The sequence below is a fragment of the Ruditapes philippinarum genome, unplaced genomic scaffold (assembly GCF_026571515.1).
Source record: "Ruditapes philippinarum isolate M1 unplaced genomic scaffold, ASM2657151v2 ctg4458_1_1_1_1, whole genome shotgun sequence".
Classification (NCBI taxonomy): Eukaryota; Metazoa; Mollusca; class Bivalvia; order Venerida; family Veneridae; genus Ruditapes; species Ruditapes philippinarum.
Window position 1 is genome coordinate 1 of NW_026860880.1, and position 16,552 is coordinate 16,552.

The window sequence follows — 16,552 nt, forward strand, 5'->3', positions numbered from 1 at the left end:
GATATTGTCCATATTGGGTAGAAGACCCCTATTGATTTTGGGGTCACAAGGTCAAAGGTCAAGGTCACTATTACTTAGAAATTGAAAACAGTTTCTTGAGCATAACTTAAGTTCCATTTAGCCCACAATATTCAAAGTTCATTGGATGATTGTCCATATTGGGTAGAAGACCCCTATTGATTTTGTGGTCACAAGGTCAAGGTCACTATTACCTTAAAACTGAAAACAGTTTTCGGAATATAACTTAAGTATCATTTGGCCTACTGTGTTTAAACTTCATAGTATGATTGTCCATTTTGGGTAGAAGACCCCTAATGATTTTGGGGTCACAAGGTCAAAGGTCAAGGTCACTTTTACCTTAGAATTGAAAACAGTTTCTGGGGCATAACTTAAAGTTCCATTTGGACCACAATATTGAAACTTCAAAGGAGGATTGTTATTTGAAGGATGTAATACTTTATTTTACTCCCATGTCTTACAAATGCTTCATCTTTAATAAAAAAAAATCACTTTCGGGCATATAATGCTCCGCCTAGCGGTGCTCTTGTTCAATACATGTGATTACTGAAACACGTATCTATGTATTATATTTTCATTTGTAGTTACATGTAATTCATACTGCATTTAATACATGAAAGAAAACCAGAACCCAAACGTTATGCAAATATTGCAATTGGATACCGTTTCCAAGTTACCAAAATGTCAAACAGTGCTACAATGTCGGATATAATTATAAAGTGTGAGCATAGAGCAAACAAAACACAAATTACATTTATATAACAATCAAACCAAAAACACAGTGTTTTGTACAATTTTAAATCATGATTATGGTACACTTAATAATGATATATTTTAGCTTTAAGCCCCGTAAAAGGTCATGCTACTTCTTCACAAGATGGAGTCTACACAATTCGGGCATGTCAAGCAGAAAGAAACATGATTGATCTGTATGATAGATTCCAAGATGAACATACCAAGGCCACATCACTTTCTCTGACATCTGAATGCTGGTTTGCAATAAGACTTGACCTTCTTTGTGCCATTTTTGTAATCGCAGTATCATTCTTATGTTTTGCGCAGAGTGATGGTAAGTTTACATTTTACTCATGTTTCACATATTAAAAAGGTTAGGTGAACACGAAATAAAAACATTATGACGGGAAATTCAATTTCTACACATATACTATCGGAGAAAACAAAACTTCAACCCATTTCTTACTAAGATAACATTTTCAAATAATTTAATTGGTAAAAAATCTAAATAGATAAGTGACTCACAAAAGTTTAGTATTGGATATCAATACACAATATAAATTACTGTTACAGTACATTTTGTTTCTGTACAAAATCAAAAATATTTTAATTCTATTTTTTAGGACTGAATGCTGGTTATGTGGGTCTTTCTGTTACATATGCTATGTCTTTAATGGCTTTATTTCAATGGTGTGTGCGACAGAGTGCAAATGTAGCGAACCAGGTAATCTTATCATTAATTTATTTATTTATTAAACATATCATTATGTTCCTCAGTGGCAAAACAGGGATTTTTATTAGATAAATTCACAGGCAAAGAACATGTTTTGATAAGAACAAGGCAATATAAAGTTAGATAATGAATGTGCAATTTCAGTAAAGTACACTACTAATAAATAACAATAAAATGAACATATCATTGAAGAAGAAATGTTCAAGTCAGAAACCTTGTAGTTTTTTGAATTACACAAGAATTTCGTTCACAAGTGTCAAGGGTTCGAGTTCGAGTATATTGACATCATATATATAAAATTGTCTTTTAAATGCGTTGCAGATGGTTTCGGTTGAAAGCATTTTAGAATACATTAAACTTACGCCTGAATGTACCACTGGGAAAGCTCTTCCTCCTGAATGGCCAAAGAATGGTGTAATATCATTTGTACGGGCAAGTCTCAAATATCCCGGAACCGAACAGCCCGTTTTTAAAGACTTAAATTTCACCATCACAGAAAAGGAAAAGGTGAGTTTTAGTCGTATTTTTAGACAGGTACATGAATAACCCGGGGTCAATATGTTCTAAAAAGACAAAACAGATACACTTTTATAACATAACATACTTATCAGAAAATGATTTGTTTATTCTTACGTTTGCTAGAATTCGGAATAATTATGGTACAGGAATGAACTGAGAGCAACAAAAATTATTGGTATTCTATATCAAACACTACATTGTAATGAACTATTTTTGATAAAGGTAAATAAATATTTCTCCACTTTATAATCACAATGGGGGCAACATAGCATGCAACATTAAAAAGAGGTAACCTAAATCTTACGTTACAACTTTGTCATATCAACTGCTTTCTTATGTACTATCATACAAACGAGCTATATATCTCTTTAATTCTATTATAAAATGTTGTAGGTAGGAATTGTTGGCAGAACCGGAGCCGGCAAAAGTTCTTTGATCACAATGTTATTCCGCTTAGTAGAATCAGAAGGTCAGATTTTGATAGACGATAAGGACATTAGAGAAATAGAGCTTCATACATTGAGACAGCAGATTGCCATTGTCCCACAGGTGTGTATAATAATTGACATACTTCATGATAATTAATAACACATATTTCAGCAGTAAACAAGCGTTTGCATATGCTTGATATATATATATAAATATCGATTTCATTTTCTGTTTATTCTTCACTTTTACAAACTAATAACCAATAAGCAGTGAAATCATCTTTCACAATCAAATAATGAAGCACTGATATTAGAATAGAGCGTTTGAAGAAACAATTAAGTTTTCCAAACAAAAGTGAAAATAAAAAATGATCCAGTGTTTGAAAGTAAGCGACTGTACAGTCATTATTTAGACATATATTCATTTTAAAAGGATATTATTTTAAAATGCATCTATTGTACGGCCTTTGAACTGCCAAATATCGGTGTAAGAATTAAAATTCTTTATTAACTATTTCAAGGATCCTGTTCTGTTCACGGGATCGTTGAGGAGAAATATAGATCCATTTAGACGTTATCAAGATGAGGAGATTTGGAATGCACTTAACGAGGTTTTGTTCTGTTAATAATTACCTTTTAATATCCTTAATAAAATATTTTTTTATTTTCTTTTTTTCCTTTTTCGTTAATCTAGATTATGCAAATTAGGTGTCTTCTTTAAATAACTGTGCCTGATTCATTTCTTTAGTTTTTTTTGTTCATTTTCTTTATTTTTGGATAAATATTAGCCAATAAGGCTTTATTGCGTGTGATGTTTAATAGAGCGCTATTTGTATTTGTGTGTGAACATGATTATGTTATATGATATGTAGAATTTTCTTGTGTTGTAACGATCTCTTGATATTTCGGAATAACAAAATGATATTGAGAAAAGCAGGACAGGAGAGCTATTGTACAAGGTCATGTTAGTTTAAAAGTAGTTTTAATGACATAATGATTTATAAGACAGTTCCTATAAAGACAGCCATAATTTTGTTACTAGGTGCAGCTGAAAGAAGAGATTGAACAGTTAAAGGAACATCTGGATTTTAAAGTTGCTGAAGGTGGTAGTAATTTTAGTGTTGGACAACGCCAGCTCATTTGCCTATCACGAGTTCTTTTGCTGAATAGGAAAATAGTCATTATTGATGAAGCTACAGCCTATGTTGATTACCAGTATTTTATAATTATTCTTGTTCATCATTTGCAGCTCATTATTTACCTACATATAATGAAACATATTGTTTTCAAAAACTAACAAAGATTAAAGGTCAATATTGTAAATATTGCATTTTTACATTAACAGAGTCACTTTATAAATATCTCAATATCAAAATATGGCAGGATACACAATTACATTTACTTAATAAGTATATAAATGTTCATAATTGTGAAAGGTTTCTTTTGGAAATGACATCAATAGAGTGACGAAAGTTAACCTATTGTTACTTGTCTATTTTAATGTTCACTTCTTTAAGATTATTATTCATTTCAGGACGGATGCTAAAATTCAAAGTGTGATTAAACAGAAATTTAAAAACAGTACAGTTCTTACTATTGCTCATAGATTGCAAACAGTTATGGATTTAAACAGAATTTTGGTATGGTTGTTTTTTCTGATTTGGTAGTGCTTATGTGAGATTCTTTGTATTAATCTGTATGATTCTGTATTCAGAATATGCCAATCTGGCCAATAAAAGTGCTTTTACATGGACCTGTATAAAATATTACAGTATAATATTTTGAAATTTAGTGTTAATTATAAATGCACTAAATTATCGCTTCACCTACTAAACATGGTAGCTAATTATTTTGTTTGGGAACTTTTCATTTTAATTTTACATGATTTATTAGTGTTAAATATTCTTTCGTTTTCCTCAGATATGACCAATAAAACAGGAAAAAAGGACCACACAGTTTTTATAATCTTATTGTTTGATTTGTCAATTATAGCTTTACATAATTTAAATGATTAATTTGATGTTTAAACAAGGTTCTTGAGGAAGGACAGGGTACATTTGGTGAACCTTACCTGCTTCTCCAGGACAAAGATTGTAGTTTACTGAAGATGGTTGAGGAAACTGGAAAAATGATGGCATCGAGTCTTAAGAAAATTGCTAAGGAAGCATATGAGAGACAACACGAACGTCTGCCTATATCAGATGGTTTTGATAATGTTAATGCGGAAAGCGTCTTGTATAAACGTACGCATCGGGAATGCAATATCACTGTCATAAATGAGGAAGCCAACAAAAAAAACGAAGTTCTTGAAATAAAAAAAGTTCAAGATGTTACTGATTAAATGAACACTGTGGAGTGTCTTACAACTACAGGGCTGTTTCAGATATTTAAGACTTAGTTTAGATTAGCAAATATATATAGACATTATTAATGAAATTTTATTGTTGACATGTTTGAATGCTAACAAAGGTTTTCAAATAAATTTAATGTAGATTATGTCATGCAATAAAAAACACATATAATGTAAAGATGTTTGATTCAAAATCTGTGAAGCCTGTGCATTTTCAACAATTGACACATTATTTAATATGATAGAATTTGCACTATTTGAAATAAATGTAATGAGCATTACGATGATTGTTGAATCAAAAGTATATGCGAACATTTCAGTATTTAATGGTTTACGTAATACATCTTAAGTTTAAGATACTGAAGATTTTGTCTGCCTTTCCTTTTTCCTTCTTCGTATCTGTTTCATATATGCTACAGGAAAATAAGTTAAATGACATTTTTAATCATTATTAAAATAGGTTTATGTTCATCAATTGAAACATACTAAAGCCTAAAATATGAAGACTCTATCTCATATCATTCCATAGATGAGACAATTCTCAAAAGTATTTTATATTGTCTTAAACACAATTCTTAGAACGTCACGCAAACATTAACATGTCATAGTTTCAGTATTTCTATGTGTAAAATTAAAGAGATTTTACCTTTACTTCAGTCGGAAAATATGTTTTTAAAGTGTCATGTAATAACAAGCAAGTAATAATTCATATTTGCCGTTTGTAAGAATCTAAGACGACCGACAAAAAAGTGCAATATTCCTTTTATTCACGCGTTGTAATCTTCGGGTATATAATTCAACATTATGAACAAAATCATATAACCCTTTTGGAGCAAATGCATTGTTTAACAATTACAATTTCCTGCTTTGATATTTAACAATTCATACGCTTGCATTTTCAGCATTTTGATAGTTATTTACAGGATTATTGCTTGATATCAGACAGTTTTAAGCATTGTTCATTAATATGAAAATAATTAATATTTAAAGGCATTAGCTTAACACTTGAGAACATGTGGAATTTTGTTTGTAACCGGAAATCAATAACACTGTTTTCAATGTATGCAATGTATATATTTAACAAGGAAACACTAAATTAATAATTATCGGACTTATGTACTTGTGTGTCTTAGAGAGTGTATAGTAATGATAGTTTTAACTAAGTGATTAAAATCCTTTTTTAGTAAATTTGTTGTTTCACATTTCATTTATTTTTGAATAATACGAATATAATAATGATTTATAAATTTGTCTAGATTAAAAGTTAACATTTTGATATAGAACACGAACAAATATTACAGACTGTCTAAAGTTTCATACGAGTAGGAGATATTAACAATACCATTGTTTTATTTAAATACAGACCGTCAATGCAAATAGGACTATACATACATATTTATAAGATAGTTCAATCGTAAGGAGTGGTAAGAGCTTATTATATATAATAAAACAACTTTTATTTCATGGAAATGACTTTTCCTGTATCAAAAGAAGACACAAAACATGGATTGTAGACTTTAAACCTACAATACATATACTTAGGGTAAGAAACACACATTTTAATGATCAAGATTCCCACTTAAGTTATTTGGTTATACCTTAGCGTTTTAAAAAAGCACAAGTTAATGACTGAGTAACACACAATACAACTGTAATAAGGGACACTTTGACGTTAACTGTGCTATGATCCAAAATAACATAATAATACACTTTGCAAAAAGCCAGTTAATAACAAATAAACTCAATGTGTATTGAACAATTGAGTAATACTGAACGACTAATTTGCTTTTTAAATCAAATAGAAAAGAAAAAAATACGAATAAGCCCTAGGAACGTATTTTTGGAAACTTAAGGATTCCAATATTATCCAGGTAAAGAAAAACACTATCTCAAACAAACAAAAAATATCCTATCTGCTTTAGATAATAAATAGTGTGAGTTGTAATATGATATTGTGAAATGACAGAAGCAAATATATCAAAATGGACCTTTGATAGTCTTAATTAAGATTTTTAGATGATAATCAGAACGGAATAGAACAGAACAGAGTTTTTTTTATTTCCTCCAAAGGTTCATGGCAAAAAAAGCATAGGGGCATACTATATCCAGAAACAATATGATTAACACACTTCCGATAGCACTGTATCTGCCAGTCGATGAATAGTGTTCCGATTTAAAATAGCGTGATGGTTCAATGACATTTAATGATAAAGATGTTTAATGGGGTGGGGGAGCATTCAACTAAGATTTAATACGCACAGTATTCATCTGATGATATAGTTTTATGATATACAAATACAAGGAAAAGTATCAATGTTATTGCTATATTATTAGAAAACAACAACAAACAATTAAAGTAAAAGTTTATATCATATGATTTTGAAATCATCACGATGTTATTGTACATGTATGTAAACAATAAAATAAACAATTGCGCAATAACGGGTCTCCATTCTATATTATTTTATTGATAACCATTAAATGTACACTGATACATAAATACATGTATAAATTATGTATAGTATCATATACAGAAGACAAATATGATCAGCAAGCTACATTAAGACTTCAAGTATATCATGCATAACATTTCAATTACTTTAAAATCCAAACATCAATAATGTGTGCTTTTATGTAGGCTTAACGTATATATTCGTTTAATATGAGACAATTAAAATTCATTGGTTAAATTAAATATTTATTAAAGAAGAAAAGCGTTCTCAAATAATGAGACTTGAAGGTACGCCCGTGTATTCTAAAGTCGATAGGCGAAGCACATTTACAAATCAACAATAATGATGTAATCAATAATTTATCACTATTGTCCAACAACATTGACCTGGCACTTCATTAACTTTCGTAAAGGTCATTTGAATAAACACTGACCAGTATCTATCGAATATATCAATATATTTGCTAACTTCACTCGTCAGTGAGGTGTGGTATATTGGTATAGATGTCGGACTACCGATCTGAAGGTCTATGGTTCGATCCTTTACCAACACCCCATTATGATTTTTTTTAATTTACTCGCAAGAATTAATTCGAAATAGTTTTACTACACCTAGTTTAAGAAAACCTTTTAAGTGGTGTTTTTATACACAGTTATATTTTTTATTTGATAACAGTATCATAAATTTTATTTATAACAGTATCTTTCAACGGTTCTTTTTGTGACATTATGAAATCGTTTATGCTTTAGCGCATACGCGCTATAAAGGCAATTATTATAAATACTACACTGTTGGTACACACAAATAAAAGATTTGCAATAGTTTTGAGAGAATGGCAATTTTAAATATAAAAAATAAGTTGCAGTAATAGGATTCGAACCTACCAGAATTCGTCTAAATTCTTCAAGTGAAGTGAAACCTCCTTTACCAACTGCGCTAAGATTGATTTTTAATTTACACAATTTTATCAATTCGATATTTACATTCATATTGATTTATAGGTAGATCGTAACGTTTACGGAATATACCGACAACAGGGTCAAATGCAAGAGTGCCAGGTCAATGTTGTTGTACAATACCAGCGAGTTCTTGCGCAAATATAATGTATGTTTTACTATACACTATTGGGATCAAATAAAATGGCTTCTACCAAATAATTCAGTTCGTTCAGGTTAGGATAGTTGTTTGTTCATGCACGTGAAAATTATTATTTCAATACATGCATATTTTACGACGGAAAAGAATGTAATTCATAAGTTAGTGTAGCATTTATTATTAATTAATTCCTTGCTGAAGGAAAGTGTTTTGGGGTTACCTACATTGGAAAAGTTTTGCCAGACAAAGGTGATTAATATAAAAGTATACATGGTAATTGTAGTAAGTGTTGTCGTGTGATAACACGGTCATTTTGAGAGAGAGAAAAAAGGTACTTTGTCGTTTCAACTTATAGCACAACGCCGCTCTTTTCCTCTATGGCGGAACGTATGCTAGTTAAATTTAGACATAATGATGCTGGAAAATTTACTTAAATTAGAAAGAGTAATTTTATTTCTACTTGATGATATTATCGCAAAACAATAGACGGTATCTAAAATATTAATTTGCTATAAAGAGAGAAATTTCTTTCTGTATTAAGTAAATAATGTTGCTACTAGCTCCAGAGTAACAGAGCCTACACGTGCTATCTAGAAAAGCGATTCCCCGTCCCCAACGTGCTGTTTTAATTCGTAAACTATTGTTATATGTACGAAATCTTAGTAAAATTATGTAGCTATCTTTGGGAGTATGTTGAAACATTTCTTGTATTTTAAAGTGTTTTAATGAGCTGTAGATTATACCATTATCTGACGTTTGCATTTCATTATACCAACGCTGTTCTAATTGTTTTATTAAAATTTAGTTTTACAATTTTTCTTGGTCATTTTATGTACTTAGACGTGCTGGTTTTGGCAAATGTCAAATTTTCCTACATCTACGAGAATATCTTTAATTTTATCTATCTATTGAAACTCAGTGCAAAACTGATTTAAAAATTAATTGTAAATTTTAACGGATAGTTTATTTTCATTACCAAGCACTAAACGTGACTAAAAGGAGATCATCTTCGCACTGTTGAGCATATATTTTTGGATGATTTGAATATTTATTGTGTTTTCTTTAAATGTTATCCCTTTCAAAATTATTTACGCTGTTTAAAGGCATTGTTTTCAAGCACTAGGCAAACATGTTTATGCCATAAAATCAAATAAATGATATCAATTTGGAATCATACGCCTGTTTGGCCCTATCCGCTAACAAAAAGCACAAAACTATATACAAAAGAAAGGAACAAAATGAACACGCACACGGACACACACACACACGCACATACACAAAACACCAGCAATAGGATTAACACTTAAAAAAAGCTAATAAACAACTGACACAGGAATCGCTTAGTATTCTCGTTATTTATTTCTTTCAAAGTGGATAACGATACGTTCTTATTATATCTCATTTTATGTCAATAAAATATAACCAATGCACTTTCAGAAATTTTACCACGTGATGTTATAATATTATCATTATTGAATTTAAGTCGTTAGCCTTTAACACATTTCCAATAATATCAAATTCTATAACATTAAGATCGTCTGCAAAAAAAAATCGACACAACTTAACGATTTGATTTTCACTGACAACGTATTTGTTTTTCCTTTCAGTTGTAGGTAGAAGCAGATATTACATGTGTATTGAAACTATACTATACAGTGATATTTACCGATTTATCTTTTTGAAACAAACAGAACGAAATAGATCTTTACAAAAACATTACTTATAAAAATATCTAGAATTAACATTAAAGCACAGACATAGATAACAGAGATAGGCAACTTCCTAGCCAGTAAAGATATCACGCGTGCTTGCTAAACTTAAAACTTGTAGCAAGTACAATTTATTAACCAGATATCAAAATCAGGAAAATAATACATTTTCTGAAAGTTTGGGCATGTATCTATGGCTGGCTACAGGTAAAACATTTACAGTTACCATTTAAACAAACGATACATACATTTTTAGAGAACTACTTATTAATTATTGTTACAAAACTATTCATATGAGAAAAAACTGGCTCATTGGGTATGTTCTGCTATGTTTTTCTAAGTGAAAGGCATGGAAAGTTACCAATATTTTAACATGCAGCAAAAGACAAACGATTTAAATGATGTAAAATATATAAGGATCAAATGTACATCCATTAAGTTTTACTTGCTACAAAATGCCTTTTTTTTACTTTTTGATATTTCAATGCTCCTTTTCGGTTATATACATCTCTGATTAAAACAACTTAAAAAAATGAACCTGTACTCTAGAATACTTGATATTGTTATTTCATTAAGGTGAAGACATTTTGCAGAATTGATCATGATAGATAAATGCGCAAATTACACACTCATCGAATAGTAATAAAAGTGTTAGAGTTGAGAATTGAGTACCGCTAAAGCTAGTGTTAGGGGCGTGAGGGATGTTGCACTTATTCGTTATCCCTCATGTCAGACTCACTCATTCCGAGTCTGCAATTTTCATGTAATTTTGTTGTGATTAATGCTTCCGAGGGATCACTTTGTTTCCAGATTACTACATAATTAGTTGTACATTTTTAACAAATGTTACGCTGTATTTATATATGTACACTCCTTACATTAGTGCACATTAGTGTAAACTTTAGATAAAAAAACTTCTTTTCCTACAATACAATCTCTGCTTCAATCAACAAGTATAATATACCGTTAATAAAAGCTCTGTTCTGATTGGCTAATTAACGTTGATGTAACGAGTCTGCAAAAAATGTGAGTTTAATCAAGGCATTATATTCCTTTTAAAGGTAAAACATATACAATATTATAGACACAAGTATATAAATATAAGATACTGCGGTTATAGACTTAAAGTAATAAAAAATATAGTTTTTAATTAATTAATTGAATGATTGAACATTTATAAATTAATTAACTTACAGAAATAGTCGTTTCACGTTATAATATACAATTTTAGACTGATGTTGAGGTAGGTGTATATATGATTATATAGTGTAATTAATCAATTAATTAATATAATTAATTACTCAATAAATAAATAAATAAATAAATAAATTAATTAATTAATTAATATAACATAATTAATTAATTAAGTAATTAATTAATTTGAACTATATACAACGAACTAAAAGAAAGGAAGAAAAAAAATGAAGATAATTGGTTTGAAAACAATTCTCAGACGATTAAAAAAAATCAAATAGTTTTGTTGCATGTTTTATATATCTGCGGCGTTTTATTTATTTCTAACATAATGAAGAAGCCTATAAAACTCTCAAATCTAGTTCACTGACATTTCTTTGGCAGCTGCAAAGTTGATTTTATATGCGATTTTTTTTTTGGTATTTAAAATGGTACCGGTGTTCTTGGTTTCTGGCTTTGAATCAGTCTGAAGTGTTGGAGAAAATGTTACGCTGGATTTATATATGTGCACTCCTTACATTAGTGCATACTTTAGGTAAGAAATGTATTTTTCTTGCTCAAAGACTGATTTATTTCTCTTTCATCTTATACTTCATTTATTGTACATTTATACTTCGCAATTTAATTTTTAACATTTTACGAAAAACGCTGAAATTGACTAGTTTTTATTCAGTAAAACTTTGTTGTTGACTTTGTTTTTTAATTTTAATTAAGATGTTGAAAATGATAACAGTGCTAAAGAATAATACTGATATATGAGACAAAAATGTTAATGAATTTTAAATGAACAAAGAGTAGTGTTATAACAATAAATGTAACTGGATATTTGATATGAGACATTTAAAGTACCAATAGCAAAGTCATTAAAAGCCTGATATAAAATTAAATGATTCATCCCCAGAAACAAATTATTTTATTGTTTAAATGGCAAAGAAATATATAACCAGTATATTTGAAGAGCTTCTGCAATAATTTTTTTTTCCTTTGTCTATATAGATGAAAACGTTACTTCTACCACATGTGTTGAAGCTGCTGATAAACATAGATCGGCACTACTAGATTGTCACGGAGGTTATATTTCCCACATTTCATTCGAATCTGGCACAGGGAGATGTTGGCAACAAGATGGTAAGATATCTTTATACAAATAGCACAACCGCTTGTAAATAGAGCATTTCCTGTTTATACATTAATTCAAAGATTAACTATTTCTCAATGTCTGGCTACTAGTATATATACCATTAAATATTATATGTTAAATAAAGTGTATAACCGTCTCTTTAAAGCAAGTAATCACAAAGCAATCTCTGACATTTCTCCGCTTTTTTCGTAGGGCAATGTATTGGAATGACGCTTCCATCAAAAGCGAACTTCCTTGGTTGTCACTGGCGCAAAAGCTGTTATATCCTCTGGCCAACCGAACGGATCTTTAGCCAGTATTTTGTCGGAGGTTGCATTGGCAAAAGACCAACTTTTATGGCGGTCAGTTTTGAGTGTTTCAAACCAACCGATTTCCTAGTTGGCTACGGCTACTTCAAGACACCGGGATCAGGTTTAATATCTACAAATAGCTATAATTAACTTTTTACGGTAATAATATTTAAGCATGTACTTACAGACGTTTCAATAAGATTTCATGTCAGATGCGCTCAAATGTAAATATATTTTTATTGAGAATGAGAATGGAGGCCTGGTAAACAAGTGGAACGATTTTCCAAAAGATCCGGAAGAATAATAATCAATAATGATCAATGGTATCATCTCGCACCTGCAAAATACTCCCAATTGGACTGTGTTCTTATATGTAAAAACATCCCTTCGGCTCGAAGGTATGATATGTTTTTATTCTAAGAAATTGTTAAAATATCAAAATATACTATAGCGCACCAAAGATTGTTTTAAGTACTTGATATAATCAAGGAAACAAAAATTTTACTGCCTAATTAAGTCCTGAAAACGGCATAAAGTTTATATCCTAAATGCTCCCACTCGGACTCCCAAGTAAAATGTATCCAGTTTTCAAGCTCAAACCAGACAGTAAAACTTCGAACGTTTGTCGACAAAGATTGGGAGCATTTTGCAGGTGCACGATTACGTAATATCCTACTATTGATGATATGTATTCGAAAATCACATTAAGGTTCATATGTTCCATTTGTTAAGGTGCGAAAAAAATATTGTACTGAAACCTCACTGCAATGGGCGTATCCGTATGTCGAAAAAGTGTGTGCGCTACACTAGTTTATAACAATGTTGAGGAATGTCGTCTGTCAGAATAATAATGAAACAACTGTTATTATGATTTGTCAGTTTTATCACGGAGTGCTATACATGTTTACGTTGATTTTATTTCTTCTTTTTTAGATATAGAGCCTAAAACTTATCTAATCGACATCTGTAGCAAGTTTAGAAGTGTTGGATACAGTGATGAATCATGTGACAAAAGACAAGGATTTTCCGACTCAGGCGGTATCATCAGAAGCAACGCACATTATCCTTTGTTAAATTTATCACCTGAAAGAAAGTGTTCTGTGAAACTGTACTGGCCAAAAGGACAAAAGCTCCTTGTAGCCGTTCATAGCGTTGACTTTCGTAATAACGATAGCCTAATAATTATAAACAATGGCAAGCCAGAAAATGCCAATTCTAAAAAATCTTTCCAATTCTCAGAGGGAAACGAAACTTTATTTGTTTTTAGTGTAGGAGAGAAGTACTTTATGAAAATCGTCAGTGGTTTTCTACTTTGTTTCAAATGTAAGTTAATATTACTTAACATTTTGATGTACTAATATATTTTATTCAGACCATAATTCCGTAATCAAATATTAGAGAAATTTATTCAGTATTTTTATGCCCACATTGTAAGAGGGGGGGTTGGCATATAGATTTGCCCTTTTTCGCCCGTCCGTTTCATGTTAGTTGCCATATCATATACCTGTACAAGTGCTTGAACTAGAGTCAACAAACTTTAAAAGAACGTAAATTGTGCACGTGGGGCTACACGTTTGCGTGTGTATTATTTCAGTTTTTTAGATTTCTTGCACTTTACTATACTTTTGCAATTTCTAAATCTAGAGTCATGCACATTTACAGGACTGTTGCTCAGCATGAGTAGGTATGCATTTGTAGTTGGGAAAAATCAAGATATCAACATTGGAAAAAGTTGATGTTGTTTTTATGCCCTAGACCACTTAGGAGTATGTAGAATTCCCTTTATTTATCCCTCTGTCATACTGTCCTGCTGTTACTAGGGGCACCTTCTTGTTTTCATTTCATTTAGCCAAACAAAATAATTTATTATTTTTGCACGCATGCATGTAAAAAGGAATAATAAACACGTTATAGGTGTAGCAATGACACACGTAATATTTTCTATAAAACGTCGGGAAAATAATTTCGATATTTTTTATTAACCTAATCTTTCCATAAATATCTTCATACATACACCTTTCTCTAGCATTTTATGATCGCAAAAGAAAATCTCATGTTTCTTAATGATCTATCTCAACTATTTCTTGTTGCATTAAATGATCATTATTATTGTTTTTCACTGACACATCCTATATTGTGCCAATTATTTAGCAAACTTTGCTATGTTTGTATAATGCAATGCTTGTATGGTGTCACAACAAAATGAATGCACGGCCGTGAAATACAGTTTTTTTTTCACGGAAGTAAAAAAGCTGATAAATAACAACTGTTGTTCATTTTCATTTTTTTATCTACAATATTAGATCGCACATAGTATTGTTATCTCGAAAATGTACATTTGCTTGTGTAACATTTTGTGTATGAATATATAAAAATATATGTCTTTGCATTAGTTTGACACGTATGCATTTTCTGTAAACAGTTGTACCTAAAGATGACCAGAGCTTTCAGGATGCATGTGCGATAATCATGGAACCTGGAAATGTAAGTCTAGTGAGTGGCGTGCAAGATCCTTTCCAAGGGATTGCATCGGTAGATTTGTTGCAGGAACCTTTGAAATCTGATTTGACTCCGTGCACTACAACATCTCCTGCCACCGAACAAATACCAAAACGTAAATATATTACCTAAAACTGCACTATTTCGTACGGACTGTGGTAATGTTACTCGTATATAGAATATATAATGTAATTTGTATACTGCTTACACTTTAAAAATAATTTCTTTTAAGGTATTTAAAGTATTGAAAGATATATCATTAACTTTACTACATTTACATACATACTTTAATTCAATGTATAAATTGTGATGTTTACAAATAACTTAAGTTAATTTATATCATCTATGCATGAGCGAGTTTTTTTTGTACGTAATGATATAATAATCTGTTTTGTCTATTCTTTGAAGGTTGTTTAAAAAAGAAGCCAGGAAAAAAGAGAGACAAATGTATTAGAAAGCAAAAGAACAAGGAAAGGAAGCTTAAGAAGAAGAAACGGAAAAGAAAGAAAGGAAAAGGAAAGCGTGTTTTGGACAGGGAAAAGAAGGTTAAAGTAATTAAAATAAGTAGAAGAAGGCGAAACAAATAGATGATGTTAATGAATAGATAGATATGTAAAGAGAATACAAATCGAACAAGAAACGTTTCATATATGACCATGAAAAAAATTCTGAGCATCTAGATATTAGTTAAGGAATTAGATAGCTTGTATATTCTTTTGAACATACTTATGTTTGTAAGTGATAACATCATAAAAAAGTATAATGCGGATAATGTGTTCAGGGAAAATATGGTAAATAGTCTGGCAATAAAAGATGACATAATAACATTGTTGTATTTGCTCTGACTTGTTCACCTTTCTTACATTCTCACATCTTTTATTTATCACAATAACAATAAAAAGTCTGTAGAAGGCCAAAAAAACTATGTTATGTTTTTGTTTCTATTGAAACAAATATTTGTGAAAGAAAACTTGTACAGTACTAATCATTATACACAGCATGTAATAAGACGTGTAATAACGTGGTGCTTTAAACGCGCTATATTATCAATAAATTTGAACAATTACATGCTTATTGTGTTGTTAATTCTTACTTAATTTTGCATTTTTTAATTTGATACTAAACCAATTTAACGTACAATAAACAGATGTCAAAATTTAAAGCACAGCAAGTCTATTGTGTATAAGCCTACGGAAATTGCGTGTGTATGCCCTTAGCAAGTTTTGTTCGTTTTCGGGTTGTTCGTCACATCGACATATTATAGGCCATATCGCGACGTTCCAGCTTTTCTGGTGGAGGAAGACCTCAGGTGCCCTTCCGTGCATTATTTCAGGCAGGAACGGGCACTTTAGTAGAACCACCAGCGTTCCGCAAGCTAGATGGATAGC

The 16,552-nt window shown here is 30.6% G+C and overlaps 2 protein-coding genes across 2 annotated transcripts; both read left to right on the forward strand.

Annotated features, from left to right (window-relative positions):
- The first annotated feature begins 828 nt into the window (after window positions 1-828).
- LOC132713699 (ATP-binding cassette sub-family C member 4-like) lies at window positions 829-7,204 on the forward strand. Its single transcript, XM_060696374.1, has 8 exons — window positions 829-1,087; window positions 1,377-1,477; window positions 1,808-1,993; window positions 2,399-2,554; window positions 2,955-3,044; window positions 3,476-3,648; window positions 3,968-4,073; window positions 4,466-7,204. The coding sequence occupies exons 1-8, from the start codon at window positions 937-939 to the stop codon at window positions 4,772-4,774; spliced, it is 1,272 nt and encodes a 423-aa protein (XP_060552357.1). The 5' UTR covers window positions 829-936; the 3' UTR covers window positions 4,775-7,204.
- Window positions 7,205-11,602: 4,398 nt separating this feature from the next.
- Window positions 11,603-16,230, forward strand: LOC132713700 (uncharacterized). Its single transcript, XM_060696375.1, has 6 exons — window positions 11,603-11,769; window positions 12,231-12,362; window positions 12,568-12,786; window positions 13,599-13,988; window positions 15,088-15,279; window positions 15,573-16,230. The coding sequence occupies exons 1-6, from the start codon at window positions 11,637-11,639 to the stop codon at window positions 15,749-15,751; spliced, it is 1,245 nt and encodes a 414-aa protein (XP_060552358.1). The 5' UTR covers window positions 11,603-11,636; the 3' UTR covers window positions 15,752-16,230.
- Window positions 16,231-16,552: the final 322 nt, after the last annotated feature.

Coding starts and splice junctions, on each gene's coding strand:
- LOC132713699 (XM_060696374.1), top strand. CDS start 937: ATGATTGATCTGTATGATAGATTCCAAGATGAACATACCAAGGCCACA. Junction 3,045..3,475: donor TTTGGAATGCACTTAACGAG/GTTTTGTTCTGT, acceptor TTTTGTTACTAG/GTGCAGCTGAAAGAAGAGAT. Junction 3,649..3,967: donor ACAGCCTATGTTGATTACCA/GTATTTTATAAT, acceptor TATTCATTTCAG/GACGGATGCTAAAATTCAAA.
- LOC132713700 (XM_060696375.1), top strand. CDS start 11,637: ATGCGATTTTTTTTTTGGTATTTAAAATGGTACCGGTGTTCTTGGTTT. Junction 11,770..12,230: donor TACATTAGTGCATACTTTAG/GTAAGAAATGTA, acceptor TTGTCTATATAG/ATGAAAACGTTACTTCTACC. Junction 15,280..15,572: donor CACCGAACAAATACCAAAAC/GTAAATATATTA, acceptor TATTCTTTGAAG/GTTGTTTAAAAAAGAAGCCA.